Consider the following 25,135-nt stretch of genomic DNA (forward strand, 5'->3'; position numbering starts at 1 on the left):
TACAAATTTGACACAAACAATGCAATATTTTCAGTTTAAATTTGTAGACAAACTGTTGTGTCTGTTCTTCCTTATAAATAGTAAAATTGATTTTCATACTTAAGACAATAGAAATTTTTTCGTGCTAGTTGATTTACATCCAGGTTTGACTATATACAATAAAATGGTGGCGCAAAATTCGTCATTTAAACTTCGTATAGTCAAGCAGAACTTGTAATAGTGCAAATTCATTGGACGAAACTTCGAGCATAAAAAGACTACTGTCTAAATCTCAAATAATTAAACTCTTTTATTATCAGCTGAAACCATCCTATTCTTCATGAATACTTAACATGAAATTACGTGCATGCATCATCGATAGTTGGCAATAAATTATTGAAATACAGTCGACCCAAGTACATAAAAAGAGCTTTCATGATCTTGTCCTCACTCCAAGCTTGTGGATATCAATCACATATCACAAAATGGCGAAATATACTTTTGCGTTGGTCGTAATGTTTTGTATTGGTGTTATTATTGAAGGGTAAGTCATCATATTTTAAGTTCGATTTTGGGATTTTTGACTAACTTTGTTCAACGCTATCAATGTGTGTATGAGGTTTTACGGCGTATCTTAACGCGTAAATAAACATCAAGCCATTTTCAGTAAGTTTATAAATTAGCCACTATGTTAAGTTATCAATTTATTTACGAGTCTGTTTTAAAACAATTTCATTTTTTTGGCTATATTAAATCAATGATTAGAGGAATATTATGTCGTAATGGATATAGTAATAAAGAAAGTGAATGTATTGATCTCATTTCCGTCATTATTTCCATAGAGCGAATTTAACAAGTGAAAAAGAAATTAATTTCAAAGATAATTTCTCGTCGCTCAACTTTGACATGAAACGCACTTTGAAAGTTGTTCAAAGAAATGTAACATTAAAGACACAAATTGCATTAATAAAAGGGCAAATAAAGACACTGAAAAAATATCACAAAAATCTACAAACACAAAAAAAGCACCTTCAAACATTTAAAATAGCGCTTCATTCCAAAATCAACAAGACACGTGTACAAACGTACAAATTAGTAAAATTGCAAAAACAAATTAAGAAAATTGAACTTGAAATGATTAATTTGTCATTAAAAATGAAAAAACTAGATGTGCAAATAGCAACAATTCAAACAAAGCTAAAAAAACTTGAAAAACAACAGAAAACTCTTTACAAAGAAAATAAAAAACTCACAGGAAAATCGCTAAAAGGTAAGAATGATTTTGAGATATCAAGAATGACATTTAACAACATATTATTTCATGGCAGAACTCTTTTTTATATTACTAGGGAAAGATTGTGCAGATGTTTACAAAAAAGGTGAAGAAAAGAACGGAGTTTATCAAATTAATCCTGATGGTAAGGGTTACTTTAAGGTTTTCTGTGATATGAAGTCATCTGGTGGAGGTTGGACTGTGTTTCAACGACGTCAAGATGGAAGTGTAAACTTCTATCGAGGTTGGAAAGACTATAAACAAGGTTTTGGTGATCTGAAAGGCGAATTCTGGCTCGGATTAGATAAAATATACCGACTAACATCTGCAAGGAGAAATAAACTTCGTGTTGACCTGGGAGACTGGTCAGGAAACAAAAGATATGCTGAATATGATTATTTTGCTGTAAAGAATGAAAATAAAAACTAGCAATTAAGCCTTGGTAAATATTCTGGTAAGTCAATAGGCAAATAAATTAATCAAAGCACAAAGTTCAAATATTATATAGAATAAAGATTATATTAGCATTAAAGTAAAACGATTTGGATACGTTCGATTCTTTGTCTACAAAGATGAATGACCATTGACTATTCATCTAGACGTATACTGCATCTTGTGCCCGTATTTAGACTGAAGACACATAACCAGACGAAAAAACTTTCTTGCCCAAGTTTGTTCAGACGCATTATGCGTGTCTCGTATAAAAACGGCCAATGATAAGCTCGCGCCTGAACATCATGTAGCTAATAAAACACGACTAAATTTTTTGGTACATAAGAGAGAATCTCTACTGTGACTACCATTGTCAACTGAAGATTGACTGAAGTTCTTTTTATATCTAAGCCTTTGGCAATCAATTGTAAATGCAAGTGTCAATGCCTAAATGTTATTTACATTAAACTTGTTCTTGTGTTAATGCAAGTTTAAAAGGATTCTTGATAACTTCAATAATTGCGATTTTTCAAAGGTATTACTTTTCTTAGGAAATGCCGGAGATTCATTATCTTATCATAAAGGCATGGCGTTTTCAACAAAAGATTCAGATAATGATAAATATGGAGGAAACTGTGCCAAAAACCAAGGAGCTTGGTGGTTTAAGCGTTGTTATGAATCTAACCTGAATGGACACTACTATAGTGACAACCAAAACAATGCCAAAGGTGTGACTTGGTATCATTGGAAAGGTTATAAAATATCCTTAAAGTTCACTGAGATGAAAATAAAACCATAAAGAATTTCCAATGACTGTGATGTTATAAATGTGATCATTATTTCTAATGGAACTTTCAACATATAATAAAAACATTTTAGCTTTTATTTCTTGTAAAACAACCTTTATAAACATTATCATTTAAAAAAGCGTTGAAAAAATTGCTAAAAATACTGTGGTGAAATAATAACTTTCTAAAACTTCCCCTAAAAATTAAAGCTGCTTTAGGTAACTATAGGATTCTAATGTTACGACTTTTCACTCATTTGTTTAATGAGATGTTGCTGTGTAAGTAGCTAATTTTATCTTTTCGCCACGTTCCACGCAATCTTGGTGTATCATGTATTTCATGCAATTATTTTACATCATTATTCACTATGTAAGCAATGTCGCTTTTGATTGGTCAACTACCTGCAAATAATTCTAGATGTCTGTAGGTAAGACGTCAATTTACAAATAACAGTTTGTCACTAAAATCCGGTTTTGAAAAAAATTCAAATGATTACCTGTGTCGCATGTTCTCAATCGTCTAAAGCAAGACTTCTCAAATTGAGAACGTCGCATGTATTTGATGTAGGAGATCCTCTAAGCGTTCTCATTGACGCCATAATTGATTTATATATGCACCAATCTATATATCATCAACACATGACATGCACACGACACACGTGTGCCATATCTAGATGGCGGCAACTGGAATACAGTATGAAGTATCAATTGACTTGCAAAAAGCTATCTTGAAGTCTTATTACGATCAGGGAATGAATACAACGGCAAAGGAGAAACGTGAAACAATACAAAAGGCAGCTGATGAGACAGGAACTACATTTGAAAAAGTTAAAGTGAGTGAGTAATTCTACCTACTTTTTACTTGGAAGGGCAGGCTACTGCAGTACTCTCAGAATTGTGCGCACTAAAATGTCGTATCCAAATCTGTGACCAAAACCTATTTCTAGTTTGAAGTATTAGCATACATATATTTTTGTTAAAAGTATTGTTGCCAATGAAGTGCCAGGCGGGAAGCGGATTCTCAATATAAATATTAGAGCCCAACAAATAATTTTAAAAATCGTCATAAACAATTTGGTTTTATGAAAGGTACGGAAATTTGTCATCATGCAATAAATGTAGTATTTGCGTAACATTTCCTATAGAGGTGGATGTTTGCACATAAGTATTTCTCCATATATTTTCTGACGCTTCTTAATACCTTATATGACAGATTAATAAAACACACTCAAGATCCTTTGCATGGTTACTACTGAGGATGGGATTTACTTTATAGTGATTCGATTCCATAAAATTTAAACACAAAATCCTTCTTGTAAACTTATAAGAAATCTTCGCAAAGTGTTACGTTGCTTTTACGTTTGTTCACAATGATAGTTCTCATTATGTACAAGTTTGATACACACGCATAAGACATTATTGCTGACTAACATCTGTTCTAAACAAATCCACATGGAAAGAACTTAGTGCAAAAGACCATGCATTTATAGAAATGTTTGTAAAGAAATAACGAACACTATATGCAAAAGTTGATGAAGTGGTGGTGCACATTTCTAACATTGTTCGATGTAGAATGTTCCTTATAAGATATGGTATTTTAAAAAAAAGCAAATGGTGTTTAGGATACAATACCACGGTACTACAATACAACAAAGAAAAAGCCAAATTCAGTCACGTGATGTAAATCTAACGATAAACAACACTATTTAACTGTTCATCTACTTACGAGATAACCAAAATTGATCGAGGATTTATAACTTTGAAGAATTGAAAACATTGCCCAAAAAAGAAATGAGAAAGAAGAGACAATCTATAGAAAAAAGGAAAACAAAGCTGAATGATGTTGTTTCAATATTTTTTTTAAAACATACGTAAAATTAAAACATTTATTCGCAGAAAGACAAAACCGATACCAATATGTAAGCACTTGCGTACAATGGCTAAATAAGTACACGAATAGGTGATGTAATAAAAGAGAATTGCTTTCAAAAGTTATGTATTAATTGCATCAGTTATAACTTGACAAGCCCTATGTATACTTAAAACTGACCTAAATGATGTCAGTAAACCCTAAACTGACTTAATTGAACCTTGAATAAACGAGAACTACGTTTATTCAAAAATGAATTTTAAAAATTTATCTTGCACTATATTAATATAAGAGGACGATTGTTATAAAATTTACCTGTCAGCTTCGTCAATAACTTTTTCAATCTCGTCTAACGTGACTTCATTTGTTTCATTATAAGCTTGTAAATACGTACGGACGAAAAATACTCGAAATATCGAAGAGTTTAGGTGATATAAAAACAGCAGACCTTTGGGACGAGTTCGAGGCCGATAACAAAGCAGCTTTTGTGCAAATTTTTTTATGATTGTTAAAAACACATATATTTGCGTGATTTTCGCCCTGGAATACATAATACCTACGGCAGCTAAACACCGAGGGAAAAAGCAATGCGGCCAAACACAGAGGGAAAAAGCTATACGGAAAAAAAAAGAAAAACCTATACGGCGATAGTAGATAACTACATTATAAACAGCAGATTATCCTTTTCATATGAAGTATAATTTGGGGGTTATTTTTAACCATAAAATTGTTTTTATCGTTTCTTAAACTATTACTTCTATTAGTGAATTACCTTTTGATCATAAGAAGGATATTTTGTGACTTCTCCAGTAAAAAAGGGATAATGTGGATGATTATAATCAAATATCCATTCACTGAAATGATTACCAATATCGTATCCTCTGAATCAAAAAATAAGAAATATTATAAAAGTTTGACCAGATAAACAAATTTAGAAACGTTAAAAATAAGAAAAGTTGAAATGTTTTGATGAAACAAATATTCAAAATTTTCTAAGAGAATGATAAGCAGCGGGTTGCAAAGCATTATGGGTACAAATTGGTTGGTTTTTGACAGCTCTTGCCCCTTTGCTCAATTGTTGACTGCTTTAAGTGATCAAACGAAAATCTTGCTATTATAATATTTGACAACTCTACGCAGCGCGAACATGAAATAATATTCCTTTCTTCCTTCCTCATTTGCGGTTTAAACGAAAATTATCCTTCTCTCTTTTTTTTCACCTGTAGTTATAACACGAATATTCGAAATTAATCACACGAATTTTTGCCTCATCGAGATCTTCATTTGCTTTCACCAACAAGTTTCCTGTAGGTATTTAAATTATATTTAACCTTTATTAAAAACCCATAATATTCACAATAACCTAGTTGGAAATCTTTACCTGGTTGTACGTCATTATGGCAGATTAAAACTGGTGGTTGGCTGTTTTCAACCACGTGCCTAACACATCAACAACAAAATAACAAAAATGTTAGCAACACTTGATCATAAAATATCTGTTGAGTACATAAGCATTTCCAGTTAATAAACTTTGTATATGTTTTGGGCATGCCTTTTCAGTAGTTTAAGTAATGAATGAAAACAATAGATTTTTAAACAAGTATACTCTACAATTCACATAAGAACAAATCAGTCAAGTGTTTATTTAATAAAATACTTTGAGATATTAATTGACTGTGGTTGAATGACTATGTGTCCAAATGAGTAAGGAGCTACACGTTATACAATTGCTTCAATATAATGTTCTTGTTTGTCATAATTTTTAAATAATTGCTACGTAGTCCAAATGCTTCGTAAAAAAAAAACCAAGAAAAATAAGAAGCCACAGTTATTCTATCATGACGTCGATATTTAATCTCTATTGAGGTGAATTTCGTTCGATTCTCACAATTAGTTCGAGTCTATTATTGTCGATCTCTTTCAAATCACATCATTCTCATCACAACTCATTCCTATCTCAGTTCTTTTTACTGGAATGTGCTAACATTCACGACATTATCAGACAAGGAGCATGCATTTTTTAACATCATTGTCAGACTATGACTAGTAGTAGTAGTAGTAGCTTAAACAAAGAAGGACAACGCACTGCATACGTATGTAGCTACGTATAAAAGTAAGCATTCATTTATCATGTAAGAAACAGAAAATATTTTCCGTGTTTCTACACGCGAGAAAGTTTGAAAGAAACAAAAAGTTAAGTGGCAAGCACGAGCACGAATTGCGACGGCGAGTGCTTCCGAGCAATTTTGAGTTGCTCAGAAACTTTCACAAGTACGTATTTCGATAACTCAATGGAAACAAGTAAATATGTTTTTTATTACATTCATAAAATAGCCTATTAAAGTAATATTAAAAAGAGAAGTTTATTGGCATGTTGTTTGAAAAATTGTCTCATTAATAGTTTCCGCACAAACCATGCATTCTGCGATACTTTTACGAGACTGTAATAGAGTTTCTGAAACACTGGCTTTTCGGGCATTCAACCAATCAGCGCCCGTGTCTTCAAAAAGTATTTTGTAAATTTGTATTAAAAATACCAGAAAAGCAAAGACTAAGGAAACTTTAAAAAGAGAAAACCGTCAGTATCATCTACTTTTCTAGCTAATCCTACATCGTACGTACGCTCAGTCAGTCACAATGTATGATCTCAATTATAATCACAAAATCATGTTAATACCTCACCTGTAGACACACTAGTTTCCCAAAAAGGTCTCCCTCCATGTGACCTTGCCGTTTCTCCCCAGTCCCCATGACCGTTCTGTGTTTGAGTGACTGACGTTATTTATAAACTGAGTACTTATCATTATTGTATAGTGACATAAATAATAAAAACGATACGTCATTAATTGTACCCAAAATCTTTAATTTGCATCCACTTGACAATAAAATATTTCTCGGGCAATAACGCAAACACTATAGCTAGATATCGTAATTAAAGAACCCATTATGGAACTTTAGGAAATTATATTTCAAACCACAAAACAAAACAGGACGTCTGTAGAAGCAAATGTTTTTAGCTAGCAAAGGTTTTTAGCTGCGAATCAAATTAATAAAAACAAAGTGGACTTTTATTAATTATTAACTATGAATTATTATTATGATATGTGAAAGGAAGACATATTCTAGTACTTAATGATTTATATATGAGTTTTGTCTTAATGTGTTAGGTATCACAAAAGAGATACTGAATGTGAACAATGTTTGTTCACCAATAAACCAATCTTTCCATTATTATCAAGCAAGAAAATATTTCTACAAGCTTCTAGGATTTAAACAAAAATCGGTTTTATGGCCTTGAAACATGCCCAAAATATCGGAAAAGTGCTTTTCTATGTAATTTAGGTAAATTGAACACAGCTGCATGTGCAAAATATAATTTATTCTTCATGATGGTGGCTATATAATTGTTGCCAAAAACGTTTTTCAAACATAAAGTGTTTTCTTTCTTTTGTGCAAGATGTTGATGCGTGTTTTTGTGATTTTTCTTTTATTTGCTTTCTGCAATGCATCAAATAATGCTTGTCAAAGTTCACAAAGTGATTTTACAACGACAAAAAACAACGGTATGTTACAATATAACAAAGATAACGTAATAATGAAAATGAATTTAAGGATATAAAAAACTCGTATGTTTTAAAACGCGTATGTTTTAAAAACCATTCTTGTGTTTTATTAACTTAACGCGAGGGAAACATATTTTTCGTTGAATATTTAACAAAGCTCAAGGTCTTCACCTAGATAAATCCGACCAAGGGCTTTTTAGCTATATACAGAACCCGTACGGCGAGGTTATCTACTCGACGACTAAAATCCAATATTTAGCGGTAATGACCGAGCAGACAAGGTTGGTTGGATTATTACATGACTTGAAACAAAGCTTTCTATCTAGCTTTGTTGGTCTTTAGTTTGATTTGTCAGCAAAAAATTTTTTTGAAATCGTGTCATCACATCTAACTAATAAAACTTACTTCTCTTGTGACTTTAATTTCTTCGACTCATTTTCGTATATTGCTTGCGTTCAATGCCGAAACTTGTGTAAAAACTTTGGTAGGTGAAAGCTCGCAAAGGTAATTCATCGGACGGATTTATAGTTATAAAGTTTATTAATTTTTGTTAATCAGAAATTTTATATGCCACCACTGACGCTTAATAAAAATCATGCAGTTTTGCAAGCATAACTTTACACATTTGCAGGGACATATAATTGGCAATACTATAAAACTATACGCCTAAAGGTTTGGGCTCATTTAAGTTTATTTATAGAAGGCGTCTTTATGTAGTGCAGCCCAAGAAATTTTTTTCTTCACTGTAGGTGAAAAACGTATATTATCCTTAAGTTCTCATCTTTATGTTTGTGTAAGGGAATCTATCTCCCGTCTAAGGTCGATATTGAATTTCTACATCTAACAATTCATACATAAATTCATCAATCATTACAAGTAAAAACAACTAACTATAAGTTGATACAAACTTGACACTAATTCACACGACATTAGCTAATCTGGGCTCAACCAAGATTCAAATGAATGCGTGTATGCCTTTTTTGCGTGTAAACACTATTAACACAGGTTTGACCTGGGTTTAATTCATTCCACTTCTTGATATGGGTTGAGTCAAACCAAGATTAATGGTCAGCAAACGCAAAAAAATAGCCCGTGTGAATTTGAATCTTCGTTGAACTCAGGTTTGTTTATGTCAAATAAATTATACACGGATAAAAACACGGTGTAATAAACATGCACAATAATGTGAATATAACTATACAAAGATACGATCAAAGAATTTAATGTTGCAAACTAACTATAAATTGATACCATTGGCTGCTTTCGCTGAGCTTACAAAACACCTTCTTCTCTCAGTAAAATTAAACGGAGTTTACACATAACATGTTGACACGTCATGCATTTGTTAAACAATTTGCAGGGCTTTATCTTAAAATTTTTAATGATTTGTAATCAGATTTTATATACACGAGTACAAAACCTTGCCCGTTGTACCTTTTAAAATAATGGAACAGTGAAACCATGAAAATTATCCCAACAAATTCCTGAAACTTGCCCAACTAGTCCAAAGATTGCGAAAGTTGGAGAGTTTTCTCACCCACCCTACCTTATACCCTGAGAGAATTTCAGGAACTTTAAGACACTAGACGTTAAAAACATGTTCATATCTCATTTATAAATTAACGCAACAAAAGTCTTTATATTTTTGCAGTGTGGATTGCATGTTATGAACGAAATAAGTTTCTTTTTCATGTTTATATGATTGTTGTCATGAAAATTACTAAAAAATCTACTGATGACGATTCATACGCAAAATACAATTTGGCAAATTTAGGGCAATATCGTAGCTACCATTGTATCACCCCGTCTATGTAATATACGTACAGAAATTTTTGCGTTTACGTTGGAACATAAATGATGATTGGTTACTTTTGAGAAACGAAGATAATTGGGACTTTCTTTTGCTTCCTGTCTCATTGAATTTTGTAAATTTTAATTTTATTATGTATATACTGACTAGAAAATGGACTTTGTTATCTTTGTGCATAATTTACACCTATTGTAATGTATTCTGTTTTGTTCTCTATTTTAAGGTGAGATTCTTTCACCGAAAGATATCATTTCAACTCATGCTGTTCCCAATCACATTGAATGTTTCACGAAGTGTCATCAACAGAAGCTATGTGTTGCCTTCAATTTCTTATTTCATGCAAAGGAACATGAGATAAACTGCCAAATTACTAATGCCAAATTACATGACAGCAATTTAACGAAACTAGCCTCAGAAGGAAAATGGACTTTTTATCAAAGTCTACTACCGACGGTAAGAATAAAGAAATTAGCTAGTTGATTGGAAAATGTTTCTTAAGTAGGCATTTGGATTAATTTTAAATAATTGATCATTCACGCTAATTTTCTCTAGGTCAGTGTTGTGCGAAACTATATTAAATCTGACTTAAAGTTCTTTTAAAAAGAAAATTTTGCTCATTTCTTTGTTAGCCTGATCAAGTGTTCGTTTTCGAAATCATCTTCTTGCAAACCCTCATACTATCCTACCGACATATTTTTATTTTTAGGTCTTCTTTTGTTCTGCATTGATTAGAGCATATTGGATTAAAGCAATGCATGATAAATATTACTCTTTCTTGCATTTTTAATATAATGTAATATAAAATACAAACGTCATTTTGAAAACATATCTGGTCAAAAATTATGTACTTATTACATTTATATTGGCAATGAAATGGAGTTTCGTTTGTCAGTTGAACCAAAAATAAATTTCTATTTTAGCGAAGACAGTAAGGAGTGTTAAAGAATCTTGCACATGAAAAGATTTGTGTTATTCCTTTATTAAGATATATATAATAATGATCACTGAAATGCTCACTAAGTCTTGATCAATAAAAACATCAGTTGATGTTTAGAATCAGTTAATGTCATTTAATTTGCCTGCTTAATCGTCAATCACTAATATTATAAATATGATAACATAACCTAAATAAAGATTTGGGCTTTAATCTAATAAAGAAAATTGTCTATAAATCGGAACGGTAGTCCATTAACCAAGTTTACCACGCCTGTAGCATCCTAAATAATCTTTAATAATAATATTAACTGATTTATACATGGGAACTGTGCATTGGTGAATTTTTAATATAAAATGTAAAATTCCAAAATGTTTTAAGTGTGATTTTGTTTCTACTACATTTGACCATTTTAAACAGGTTTTGTGTTCTTTTAATGAAAGTTTGCGGTAGGAGACGTTGAATTCATCTATCATTATAAAAAGCCATTGTTACCAACCTTTCTATTTAAACATGCTCTGCATCATGTACGTTCAGACAACCAAACGATAACTGACAATATCAGAAGATATATTTATTCTCTACAATAAATCAAATACGCCACAGGTAACAGAATCACTAAAAAAGAAATTCATCTCTTAAGTTACTGAAATTCTCCTGATTTCAAGGATAAGAACGCAATTGTAATGATCTTGAGTCAATTTTCTTGCTAATTTGTGTTTACATTTAACTATAAAATGTACAAAATAGTTATTTAGCACAATGGATGTATGCGCAGGAAAGCTGTGTAACAATTTGCTTATAGGTGTAATGAGTTACAAAACCCATAAGACGTACAATGCAATAGCTTTTTTAATAAAACTTTTTTTCAGGAAAAAGACTGTGCAGATCTCTACAAAAAAGGTGAAAAAAGGAACGGAGTTTATGTAATTGATCCAGATGGCCAGGGCACATTCAGTGTCTTCTGTGATATGACGTCATCTGGTGGAGGTTGGACTGTGTTTCAAAGACGTCAAGATGGAAGTGTAAACTTCTATCGAGGTTGGAAAGACTATAAACAAGGTTTTGGCGATCTGAAAGGCGAATTCTGGCTAGGATTGGATAAAATATACCGACTAACATCAGCCAAGAGAAATAAACTTCGTGTTGACCTGGGAGACTGGTCAGGAAACAAAGCATATGCTGAATATGATTATTTTTCTGTAAAGAATGAAAGTAAAAAATATCAACTAAGTCGTGGAGCATATTCTGGTGAGTCAATACGTAAATATAAACGGAAAAATTTCTAAGCGTGAGTTTGACACATGCCAAATGTTGGAATGATTTGAGTGAGTGCAGTTGCGAAGAGAGAAACAACACAGGTAGTAACGGTTGGTATTGAACTGAAGTCTTGTTTGTTATAAAAAGTATGATAATTCATTTTGAATCGACAAGCTTACATTAAAATACAAGGAACAACAATTAAGTAAAAATCATTCTCTCGTGTGAATCATTCAGTTGCACCATGCGACAACAATTCTTGACATGCAAGAAGAGATCATGAAATGGTTGTGAAATTCAATTCTTGCTTTGTAAATAGGCACTGATAAACTGCGCCTGAACAACATGTATAGCTTATAAAACACGACTAAAACATTTGGTACATAAGAGAGAATTTATACTGTGAACACCATTGTCCAGTAATCATTGACTGAAATCTTTTTTTATAAAACGCAAGCATTCATGTTAGCCAGTTGTAACTAATTGTAAATGATTTATCTATGATAACTTGTTCTAAAAATAAAGGTTTCTCACGAACTTTTAACAACCTAAAACGTTACTGAAAGTCATTCAAGTTTACATGGAGAATTTTCATTTATAAGAACGAAACACATAAATATCATTTGAGCCTTGGAAAATACCCAGGTACACCATCAAGTAAATACACAAATTTTGAAAATCTATCATACAATAAAAATTAGGCCGGTTAACAGTGAGACCAATGTGAATAGACTGCATGCAGAAAAAAAGTTCAGGGGAATGAAGGTGGGATGAAAGAAAGCTAAAAATCTCTTCATGACATGTAGCTAGCTAACGAGTAGACAACTTTTATTTTTGCGATTTATTTATTTCATTTTGAGAAGGATAAATGGTTTAATATATTAGCAACAACAACTATATTATAAACGGTAGCAAATTTTAACTTAAAGTTAGCGTTATACATTATGCATGAGTGTGGTTGGAGCTTCCGCTAAAATTAACCAATGAAATTCAATTTTAGCTTTGTATAAAACTGTATAATGAGAATGCTACTGAATATATCTAAAGAAAACTTAGTATTGTAATATATTTCGGTATTTATACCGCTTCTTTCTTTACTCTATAAACTAAATGAAAAAAGTAATTGACAAATCTCATAAAACCCTTCTAAACAAATGACCATTGAAAAATCTCTTAAAATTTTCTATTAACCCCATAAAACACGTGTTGGGTATTTTCTGCAATTGTTAAGGAGAATTGTGAATAACATTAGTTAAATGACGTAAAATTTTTCGGAGCCAATTTACTCTTCGTAGGAAATGCTGAAGATTCATTATCTTATCATAATGGCATGGCGTTTACAACCAAAGATTCAGATAATGATAAACGTAGGAAACTGCGCCATTCTCCACAGTGGTGCTTGGTGGTATAATGCTTGTCATGAATCTAACCTAAATGGACACTACTATAGTGGAGCATACAGCAGTTCGACTGGTGTGAATTGGTATTATTGGAAAAATAACTATGAATCCTTAAAGTTTACTGAGATGAAAATAAAACCATGAAGAATTTCCAAAGACTGCGATGTTATAAATTTGATCATTATTCCTAATGAAACTTTCAACATATAATAAAAACATTTTAGCTTTTATGTCTTCTAAAAAAACCTTTATAGTCATTATCATTTAAAAAAGCGTTGAAAAATTGTTAAAAATGCTGCGGTGAAATAATATTTTCCCTAAAAATTAGAGCTGATTTAGGTAATTATGTGATTCTAATGTTACGCTTTTTCACTCAATTCTTTAATGAGATGTTGCTCTATAAGTAGCTAATTCTATATTTTCGCCAAGTTTCACGCAATCTTGGTGTATCATGCATGTCATGCAATTATCTTACATCATTATTCACTATGTAAACAATGTCACTTTTGATTGGTCAACTACCTGCAAATAATTCTACATATCTGTAGGTAAGACGTCTATTTACAAATAACAGTTTGTCATTAAAAGCCGGTTTTGACAAAAATTCAAGTCATCACCCGTGTCGCATGTTGTCAATCGTCTGAAGCAAGTCTTTTCAAATTGAGAACGTCGCATGTATGTGATGTAGATCATTGAGTTCTATAATAACTGGAGCGGCTAACTTTACTGGGGCGAGGACGCCAAAAAAATGGCGGCCAACGGACGTATTTCCGCTGAAATGATCGCTTTGCAGAAAAATAATATTCTCGACTTCCCCCTGGTATCTATAGCAAATTATAAAGAATTTTTCAAAAACAAACACGATATCACAGAAGATGGATATCGTTAGTTCCATATTCTGTGACGATTCTTTTTTGGCATTTCTTTTATAATGCCAACACTTCAATCGTTCAATTGTTGGATGTCGTAGTTTCCACAAAAAGGAACATATGGCTTCTCACAGGTGAGATAGTTGCTTGTTTTGTTAGTCCGTCAACGATTGAAAAGTGATGAAAGTCAACAATTCAGTGATGAAACCTTTAAAGTTACTGTACTGTATATTTCTTCATTATTACAGTTTTCGCATTAAGAAACAGTTAGAGCTTATTTACCCATTAGAGTACAGAATGGAGATTTATCATATGCATTATTGCTGCTTTTTTAAAGAAAGGTTTCTTCACTTTTCAAAGCTTTTCTACAATTTTTTGCTTCTTATTTCTTTTCATGAGATTAATGATATAGAGGTAATATAACTTTCTAATTTCTAAAAAGCTTCTAAGCTTCAAGCATAAAAGTACACTAAAGGTATTTAATTCATTTGGTTTTGTTGTCTTGCCATGACATATCTACTTGCACTTCATCATTCTTGTAGGAACAAAACACCAGATGTGGATACTCAGAGAACGAAATGCACTACCAACTGCTTATGAAATTTATTATTGAGGTGAAAACTGTGTTAATCATTCAAATTGTGCACTTATATTGCAAATATAGGAAAAACAAAGTGAAAAAGAAGGGTAGAAGTATTAAAACTACAATTGAATTATAAACACCATTGGAAGCATAAGTGTTTTGATGATTATTTGCATTTTGCCCAATTCATATATCAATACAACAAAATCAAAATGTGCTACAACTTTACAAGTATTGGATGCAGTTGCACTTCAGAACATCACAAAAGGTTACTTAAAGTAATTTCTATACATTATTGTTTGTTTTCATTTACCAAACCTATGCAGACTTGAGTCTTTTTGAAATTTAATATGAAACTCAATTACAGAAAATCCGTAAGTATCCAGAGATTTAATATTTACTTTTTTAAAGAAACAAGTAAAAATCCTACAATTGTGGCGAAAAAAGCCATTGCCCATTGCATGAAAAGAAGCAAAATAGCAATGATAACTTCTCTCTCGTGAACCGTGGAAATGAACTATGATATACTTTTTTGTATAGACTGAAGAGTTTAATCGATCAAACAAGTTTGATGCTGGTAAAAGAACGACCCACATCTGCATTCATTCATGTGTAGCCGACATATATTATAGCTCTTTCGTCGATAGTTTTAAATGCATCCTCGTAAGAGCAGATAACTGACAACCACAGTTGACTCGCTGTTTAAGGTTTTTACCTTGATTTTCATCAAAAAGTTGCTTGCCGAATCCCAAATACACACATACATTTTCCTCACTCTTGCCTCAGGAGGGTGTGGGAAATTGTGAAATTTTCGGAAAAGCGGTCAATTTCGGTAAATCTCAGCGGCAACGGACGAAATCCGCCATTTTTTTGGCGTCATGAGATATCTAAGGCCGCGTTTGAGATAGCCGCTCCAGTTATTATAGAACTCAATGAAGTAGATCCTCTAAGCGTTCTAATTGACGCCATATGGACTTGCCACTTGCAAAAAGATATCTTGAAGTCTTATAACGATCAGGGAATGAATACAACCTCAAAAGAGAAACATGAAACAATACAAAAGGCAGCTGATGAGACAGGAACTACATTTGAAAAAGTTAAAGTGAGTGAGTATTTCTACCTACTTTTTACTTGGAAGGGCAGGCTACTGCAGTACTCTCAGAATTGTGCGCACTAAAATGTCGTATCCAAATCTGTGACCATAACCTATTTCTAGTTTGAAGTATTAGCATACATATATTTTTGTTAAAGGTATTGTTGCCAATGAAGTGCCAGGCGGGAAGCGGATTCTTAATATAAATATTAGAGCCCAACAAATAATTTTAAAAATCGTCATAAACAATTTGGTTTTATGAAAGGTACTGAAATTTGTCATCATGCAGTAAATGTAGTATTTGCGTAACATTTCCTATATAGGTGGATGTTTGCACGTAAGTATTTCTCCAGATAGTTTCAGACGCTTCCTTAACACCTTATATGACAGATTAATAAAACGCACTCAAGATCCTTTGCATGGTTACTACTGCGGATGGGATTTACTTTATAGAGATTTGATTCTATAAAATTTAAACACAAAATCCTTCTTGCAAACTTACAAGAAATCTTCGCAAAGAGTTACGCTCCTTTTACGTTTGTTCACAATGATAGCGCTCATTATGTACAAGTTTGATACAAACGCATAACACATTATTGCTGACTAACATCTGTTCTAAACAAATCCACATGGAAAGAACTTAGTGCAAAAGACCATGCATTTACACAAATGTTTGTAAAGACATAACGAACACTATATGCAAAAAGGTGATGAAGTGGTGGTGCACATTTCTAACATTGTTCGATGTAGAATGTTCCTTATAAGATATGGTATTTTAAAAATAGCAAATGGTGTTTAGGATACATTACCACGGTACGACAATACAACAAAGAAAAAATCCAAATTCAGTCACTTGATGTAAATCTAACGGTAAACAACACTATTTTACTGTACATCTACTTACGAGATAACCAAAATTGATCGAGGATTTATAACTTTGAAGAATTGAAAACATCGCCCAAAAGAAATGAGAAAGAAGAGACAATCTATAGAAGAAAAGGAAAACAAAGCTGAATGATGTTGTTTTAGAATTTTTTTAAAACATACGTAAAATTAAAACATTTATTCGCAGAAAGACAAAACCGACACCAATATGTAAGCACTTGCGTACAATGGCTAAAAGACTACTTGAACAGGCGATGTGATAAATAAGATAATTGCTTTCAAAAGTTATGTATTAATAGCATCAAATATAACTTGAAAAGCCCTAGGTATACCTAAAACAGACCTAAATGGTGTCAGTAAACTCTAAACTGACTTAACTGAACCTTAAATAAACGAGAACTACGTCAGTGAATCAGTCAAGACATACGTACCCATAGAAACCTAAAAAAGAATTTTAAAAATTTATCTTGCGGTATATTAATATCAGAGGACGATTGTTATAAAATTTACCTGTCAGCTTCGTCAATAACTTTTCAATCTCGTCTAACGTGATTTCATTCGTTTCATTATAAGCTTGTAGATACGTACGGACGAAAAATACCTAAAATATCGAAGAGTTTATGTGATATAAAAAACAGCAAATCTTCGGGACGATTTCAAGGCGAAGCAGAATTTGCAAAAAAGCAGCTTTTGTGCAAATTTTTATAAGATTGTTATAAACACAAATATTTGCGTGATTTTCGACCTGGAATACAAAATACCACCTGCAGCTAAACACCGAGGGAAAAAGCTATACGGCAAAACACCGAGGGAAAAAGCTATAGAGGGAGGCTATAAAACACCGAGGAAAAACATATATGGAAAACACCGGAAAAGGCAAAACACCAAGGAAAAAGGAAAACATCGAGGAAAACAATATAAAGGAAATGAGGAAGGAAAATACGGCAAAACACCGAGGGAAAACATATACCCAAAACACCGAGGAAAAAGCTATACCAAAACACCGAGGAAAAATATATACCAAAACACCGGGAGGGAAAAAGCTATACGGCAAAACACCGAGGAAAAAGCTATACGGCAAAACACCGAGGGAAAAACATATATACCACAAACACCGAGGAAAAAGCTATACGGCAAAACACCGAGGGAAAAACATATATACCACAAACACCGAGGAAATAGCTATACGGCAAAACACCGAGGGAAAAACATATAGACGGCAAAACACCGAGGGAAAAAGCTATACGGCAAAACACCGAGGGGAAAAAGCTATACGGCAAACGCTGTTAAACGCTAGATTTTTTGCACTCAAACGCTGTTAAAAAATCCTGTACATCTTCATCATCAACTGCAAGAGAGTGAGAAAGTACATTTTCAACCACACTAGACTCAGTGGTCGAAATATACTTCATGAAGGAACTCAGGTACATATCTTCTGAGAAAATTTCTTCACCAAAAAGACAGCAGCACAAAAAAAAACGCGAGAAATTTTGGTTCGAAAATAGCGTTCTTGAGTGTAACCTTTCACAAGATTTCTAGCTATCGCTTCCCACCTCTCCCGCGAAACGTCATGACGAATCACTGGGACTCGTTCATCCTCGCCTAACATGAAAATATTTCATTCCAAAACAGAGAAAATGCATCCCTGACAAACGCCGACTCCTTCGCCCTTTTCCTCAACACCTCAGGAATCTATCATCTTGACATCCACACACTTCTTTGAAATATCATCTTTTTCAAAATAGTGCAGCAAGTTAGCTTTCACATTACAACGATGAATAAGCAACACTTCTCGCTCCATAACCTCATTTGCCATACTTTCTGGGACAAAAGTAGCCCCTTCAGAACTTTCACTTGCAATGTACAACACTTAATATAGTAAAGATGGGTGAAAAGCCACAACATTTCTGACTGTTCTATTTTCAAATTCAATTCATCCACTTTCTTTGAATGAATTCCCAATGGTATTTTGCACGATCATCACAATACCCACTCATCATTTCATGAAATATTAATTGAACATCAAATTAGTGGATATTTTTCTTCTATACTATGTAACTAGAACATCTTTTTCGTAAAAAGACAGACAAGAACAAGTAGACTATATAGTACTCACAAACCTTGGGAAGTATTCATCTCAAAAGCATCAAAATTTTGGAGGTTCTCCAGTGCATGTGGTGTTAAAGTTGCATCATCAATAGATGACAGTCCAACCAAAGTTGTGGAATGTGATTCTTCTCCAAGCTGTGGTTCTGTGCACAATGATTCATTTTGAGTCTTTGTTAGTCTGATTTCTTCCAAATCTAATTGTTCTTCCACAACATCATCAACTATTTCATTAGCAACTACCAAACAAATATTTGTATTTTTATCAAATATGTAATTTATTTAGATAAAGATTGTTGCATAACACACTTTTGCTGATTTCCTTATGCACTCATATTGGAATTCTCAAGTATAACATCAGAATGAATATTGTCTTTTACAGTATTAATGTGTAATATTTAACATTAGCTCCTCATAAAATAAGTGTTTAATTTTATTTGTATCATGATAGTTTCATAAAATTAACCAAATGGTGCAAAAATTGTTATATACTTGACCTTACAGAATTACTTTGATTACTAAATGCTCATAATTAGGTGTTAATCAACATTAATAAATTGCCTACACATTAACAAAGTGTTTTTAAGAATTAATAGAAAACCTCCTCACTTTCATAATCCAAAGTCTTGCAAAGATACAAATTGACACTACTGCATGGCCTGCCAAGGGACTCCTTGTACTTTTCCACAGAAAATGTTTCTGTTGTGCCTGGTAAACATAAAACTCCATATCTGGGTACAACAAAACTCATTCGTAACATTCATCATGGAGTTGCTTATTGTGAGCCAGTTGCTTCTCCACCCCAGCAGTTTTTATGACAACATGAGAATCACATTTTTTAACATCAATAGAAAGAAGTGAGCCTCGCTTAATTTTTAAATGATTCCCATCCATCTCAATAATTCCAATGTTTATCTGGGGTGGAAAAACTATCCAGTTACTAGGTGTTCATGATCTGCCATCACAAAATGTTTGATGAAGAATGAAAAAATAATTAGATATTTTAATGGAAAATACTATTCCATCCTTCTCCATGAAAACCCGAGCCTGATTTTTAAAGCATGCAACATAAGTATTATTGTGTTGATTCGAATGACTGCAAAAAAAACAAATTTCGTATAGCAGCATTTTATATTTCAGCTTAAATAGGTGGGAATTACATAACTAATATCTACATAAAAACAAGCATTGAATATAATTATTCACTACCATCACCCATCCTTCAAATAATTATTGACATGACCTATTTGCAGAGGTAGCAATAATCACAAACCTTGACAGTCTTATTCTTCTTCCCCTTTTTCGTGGAGACAAAACGATCTTGACGCTTCCTTGTCTCAACAGTAGCAAATGAAATATCTGCCAAATACTCTTTAAAAGTCAAAGTTTGGTGGCACGAGGATCAGTAGAAGGCCCAGCTGATGTTGATGGATCACTGTTCCGCAAGGTCTTTAATTCGTCAGACTTTCGAAGATCCGTCCCACAGTTAGCACAAAAATTACCACTTGTATTTAGTGAACTCTGCATACTGTACAAAACATGGTGTTCAAGTTCAAATTACCAACAGCCGGGAAAGATAATACGAACATATACATGAACGCTAAATGTAATAAATACCTCACGAATGTTTTGTATTTATCTTATTTTCTCGAAATAAAACGAAAACATAAGAACATGACAAAATTCTGCACTTCGGCAACTTTGTAAATTCAGAACACATTTGGCTGGCAAATTAACCGGATATGAATTTTGCATATTATAATTTGTGTTTGTGTGTGTGAATTTGTGTTAGTGTATTTTAATTTGTGTTTGTGTATTGCACATTGAGTTCTATAATAACTGGAGCGGCTATCTTTACTGGGGCGAGGTCGCCAAAAAAATGGCGGCCAACGGACGTATTTCCGCTGAAATGATCGCTTTGCAGAAAAATAATATTCTCGACCTCCCCCTGGTGTCTATAGTAAATTATAAAGAATTTTTCAAAAACAAACACGATATCACAGAATATGGATATCGTTAGTTCCATATTCTGTGACGATTCTTTTTTGGCATTTCTTTGAAAAGTATCAAGCACACATTTTGCTCTGTGAAAAGTATCAAAAAGAAATGATCAGCCCCAACAGTACCCATGATTTGGAGCAGAGCTTGTTATGTTCTATTTGCTGACAACATGCAGGGAAGACCAAGGAGTAAAGATGACTGGAAGATGTTATTGACCAGGCAGAGTCTTAAAAAAATGATAATGCTGTAAAGATAATTGATTTATTGTCTGCCTTATCCAGAGTTATTTAATTTGATCATGGTCAAATTCTATGGATGGAGACAATGGATTCACTAATGATGCCTTGAATGCTTTGAAGTTAAAGTTCATGAACCAAAAAAAGATGGCAAGAAGGTTGTGTGTGTTTTGATGCTTAATTAAATGTCAATTCACAACATATAAAATGGAAAGGCCATAAAGTTTGTGTCTATGTAAACATTTGTACTGAGATTGATGATGACTCGATGCAGATGTGAAGCATCAAACTGTATAAGCCATTGGGTTTTATATAACTTAATGTTTAAATCATGTCATATCTTTATCAAAATATTTTAGTTGAGTGTTGTTTGAATGTTACTAATATCTAATGCACTATACTGAAGCATTAAAGATTCAGTGATGAAACCTTTAAAATTACTGTACTGTATATTTCTTATATATTTCTTATATTTCTTTAAGAAACAGTTTGAGCTTATTTACCTATTAGAGTACAGAATGGAGATTTATCATATGCATCATTGCTGCTTTTTTAAATAAATGTTTTTCACTTTTCAAAGCTTTTCTACAAATATTTTGCTTCTTATTTCTTTTCATGAGATTGATGATATAGAGGTAATATAATCCAATAACTTTATAATTTCTAGAAAGCATTCATGTATGAAGAAAACACCAAATGTGGATACTCAGAGAACAAAATGCACTACCAACTGCTTATGAAATTTATTATTGAAGTGAAAACTGTGTTAATCATTCAAATTGTGCACTTATATTGAAAATATAGGAAAAACAAAACAAAGTGAAAAAGAAGGGTAGAAGTATTAAAACTAAAAATGAATTATAAACACCATTGGAAGCATAAGTGTTTTGATGATTATTTGCATTTTGCCCAATTTATATATCAATACAACAAAATCAAAATGTGCTACAACTTTACAAGTATTTGATGCAGTTGCACTTCAGAACATCACAAAAGGTTACTTAAAGTAATTTCTATACAATATTGTTTGTTTTTTTACCAAACCTATGCAGACTTGAGTCTTTTGAAATTTAATATGAAACTCAATTACAGAAAATCCGTAAATATCCAGAGATTTAATATTTACTTTTTTAAAGAAACAAGTAAAAATCCTACAATTGTGGCGAAAAAAGCCATTGCCTTTCCACGAAAAGAAGCAAAATAGCAATGATAACAAATAAGCTAAATTCTCTCCCGTGAACCACTGTGGACATGAGCTATGATATACTTTTTTGTATAGACTAAAGAGTTTAATCGATCAAACAAGTTTGACGCTGTTAAGAAAACGACGCACATCTGTATTCATACATGTGTAGCCGACATATATGTCTTTCGTCGATAGTTATAAATGCATCCTCGTAGTAGCAGATAACTGACAACCACAGTTCACTCGCTGTGACGAATTGTAGGTTTTTATCGTGATTTTCATCAAAAAATTGCTTGCCGAATCCCAAATACACACATACATTTTCTTCACTCTTTCCTCAGGAGGGAGTGGGAAATTGTGAAATTTTCGGAAAAGCGGTCAATTTCGGTAAATCTCAGCGGCAACGGACGAAATCCACCATTTTTTTGGCGTCATCAGATATCTAAGGCCGCGCTTGAGATAGCCGCTCCAGTTATTATAGAACTCAATGGTATTGCACCTCTGGGCCACCGTAAATTACTGCTAGTAATACAGTATTTTGAGATAATATTGCATTCTTTTATGGATAAGTGTGTAATAACTGATTGTTGACGGCTACGAAATGTCATTACATTTAATATCGCCAGAATCGAGGATTAAGAAAAACATGAATGAAATGCCTTTTCGTCGAATTTACGAAATTTGATTGCGTATGGTGATTGTTGTGCTGAACTGCTTTTGATATAAGGTTCAATTAACTGACTCAAGTAGAGAAACATTTTGGGCCAAATAACATTGCAAAGTTCGTTCTAATGTAGTTTCAATAGTTTTCTTACTCCAAAGCTTGTTTTCTAATCAAAGTTGATTTCTCATTTTGTTCTGAAATGGGTCAATTTACAAACTTCTCAATTCTTAGCCACTTCCACACTAAAACAAACAACTACACCAAATCATAGAAACTCTTACGATTTTCCATGTTCTATTTTGTATTTTTAGTTCATCATTTAAAAATAAAGTAATTATAATTAGGATATTCACTGAAACAGCTAATATATTCATTTCAAAGAAATGCTTAACCAAAACTTTCAGCAGAATCCTTAATAAACTTCATTAGAAATAAACTTTAATACTTTATAAAGTGTTAAAGGCGAAATAACTTCGTGCAGCGTAAATTGTTTTATGAATGGTCAACGGCGAAATACAGCTTGTAACCAATTTTACTGCATCAAACGAATGTACACAAAATATAGCTATAATTGAAAATGATCTGTATTGAGTGCCACGTTTTAAAGGTTTCTTTGTAAGTCGTGCATACAAATTAATTACTTAATTCAATTGAGTGCTGAGACAGAATATCAAAAGAAGAATACATATCACTTGTAAACAGGAAAAAGTTGGGTTGAGTTTTAGGCATAGAAATTTATATAATTTGTAAATTTGTTATGTTTCATACAACATAATATCAAATAAGTTAACAACAGGATGTGTAATGAACTCATTCATAATCACCACTCTATTGATAAAAGCGTATGAGCTGCAACGATGCCTTTTTAACTATATTTTACGACCGAAGCAAAGCTTATGTAATTATTTCCACCACAAAATTGATATGGCGCTAGAATCTCGCCACACTACAGAAAATCCGGTCAAAAGGCCCGGTGTACTAAGTCTGACGATTTATATCGTTACATCAATCTCCTCATAAGGAACAAAACAAGGTTATACTTTGAAGGACCTAAGAGTAGTTTTCATAAAAATTGGTAATCACATGTAAAACACTCATTTTTATTTGCGTCCTAGAAAAAATTTTCTTTTTACTGAGGGGTTCAATGTGTCGGTGTCTGGTCGTGCCTGATTGGTTTCTATACTGACATTTGTTGACGTGTCTTGCGTAGAGAACTTGGCTGCACGGGTTGCTCATTTGGGTCTTCGGACTCAGATTATTCATTTTCTTTCTCAGTACGCTCTTTATCAATCTTTCCCTTTCTTTAGTGGACGCCAGATGTCTTCTGTTCCGTTTGCATATTTAGCCTTTCGAAATAACTTGGTACGACGTGAGTGCAAACTTCTGGTTACACACTTCTTTCCTTCATGTCCTGCACGTCTGGTCTGGTCGTATAAGTACTGTATGTCCTAGGTTGAGATCTATTAATGGCTTGCTGCCACGGTTATAATATTTCGCTTGTTTTTTCTTTTGTTTGTCAACAATTTCTTTACTTGATGGGTTAATTTTGGCTTCAATACTTTCCTTGCCGTAGGGAGAAGCGTTTTTGTTCACATAGCCTACTGTATATGTACGTGGATAAATAGTCCAATTTAGTTTACATATCAGTGGCTTAATTATCCTCTACCAAAAGCAAAATAAATAAAACAACATTACAACACCGAATCAAAATTATAAATGTTAAAGAAAGGTAATCACGTTGCTGAAACAGTTTATTGTTCTCTTAGTGGATTAAAGTCATCTCCGATTCGTTAGGAATGAAATGAGTAATTTAGAGCAAAAATCTTCGGCGTCGTTCTCGCTGACGAAACCGCGCTAAAAAGAAAAGCAATGATGCGCATGCGTGTTAATTTTATATTGCAGTACCCAGCCATTGCACCTAGCATGCTCGCTCTGCCATCTTCAGATTTACCGTTGTGAATATCAGTGGGACTAAGTGTAGAAGATTCTGCCAGAACGTAACATCATGGAGCAGAGGAAAATATCTCAGTTTTAAAAAGGAAGGATTTGTCAATCACTTTCAAAATACAAATTCTTATTAAACGTCTAGTAAAATTGTTGTGTGGCTTACAAGGCCAAGAGAATCAATACAATACTGGCATATTCAACTAATTCAAGTTAGATCATCGATGTCAGGTTCTCTAAAAGATCACGTTTTAAATAAG

General features: G+C 32.9%; 2 protein-coding genes and 1 long non-coding RNA gene across 3 annotated transcripts in view; 2 read left to right on the forward strand and 1 right to left on the reverse strand.

The window, feature by feature from the left end:
* Positions 1–2,675, forward strand: part of LOC124454537 — a 66,457-nt gene extending 63,782 nt beyond the window's left edge. The window contains exon 5 of the mRNA XM_047005324.1: positions 2,236–2,675. Within this exon, the coding sequence (XP_046861280.1) occupies positions 2,236–2,483 (248 nt within the window). The 3' untranslated portion in view covers positions 2,484–2,675. The remainder of the gene's footprint in view (positions 1–2,235) is intronic.
* A 2,933-nt stretch (positions 2,676–5,608) lies between these two features.
* Positions 5,609–5,858, reverse strand: LOC124454555. The gene is made up of 2 exons (XR_006951511.1): positions 5,723–5,858; positions 5,609–5,646 (listed from the first exon to the last, which is right to left on the reverse strand). It is a non-coding gene; the product is annotated as an uncharacterized LOC124454555 (long non-coding RNA).
* A 1,940-nt stretch (positions 5,859–7,798) lies between these two features.
* On the forward strand, positions 7,799–13,513 carry LOC124454813 (microfibril-associated glycoprotein 4-like). Its single transcript, XM_047005564.1, is given in 5 exon segments — positions 7,799–7,904; positions 9,938–10,167; positions 11,521–11,899; positions 13,204–13,276; positions 13,278–13,513. Coding segments are annotated over 5 exon segments (963 nt in total). The 3' UTR covers positions 13,453–13,513.
* Positions 13,514–25,135: the final 11,622 nt, after the last annotated feature.

The sequence above is a fragment of the Xenia sp. Carnegie-2017 genome, unplaced genomic scaffold (genome assembly GCF_021976095.1).
Source record: "Xenia sp. Carnegie-2017 unplaced genomic scaffold, XeniaSp_v1 HiC_scaffold_3, whole genome shotgun sequence".
Lineage (NCBI taxonomy): Eukaryota > Metazoa > Cnidaria > Anthozoa > Malacalcyonacea > Xeniidae > Xenia > Xenia sp. Carnegie-2017.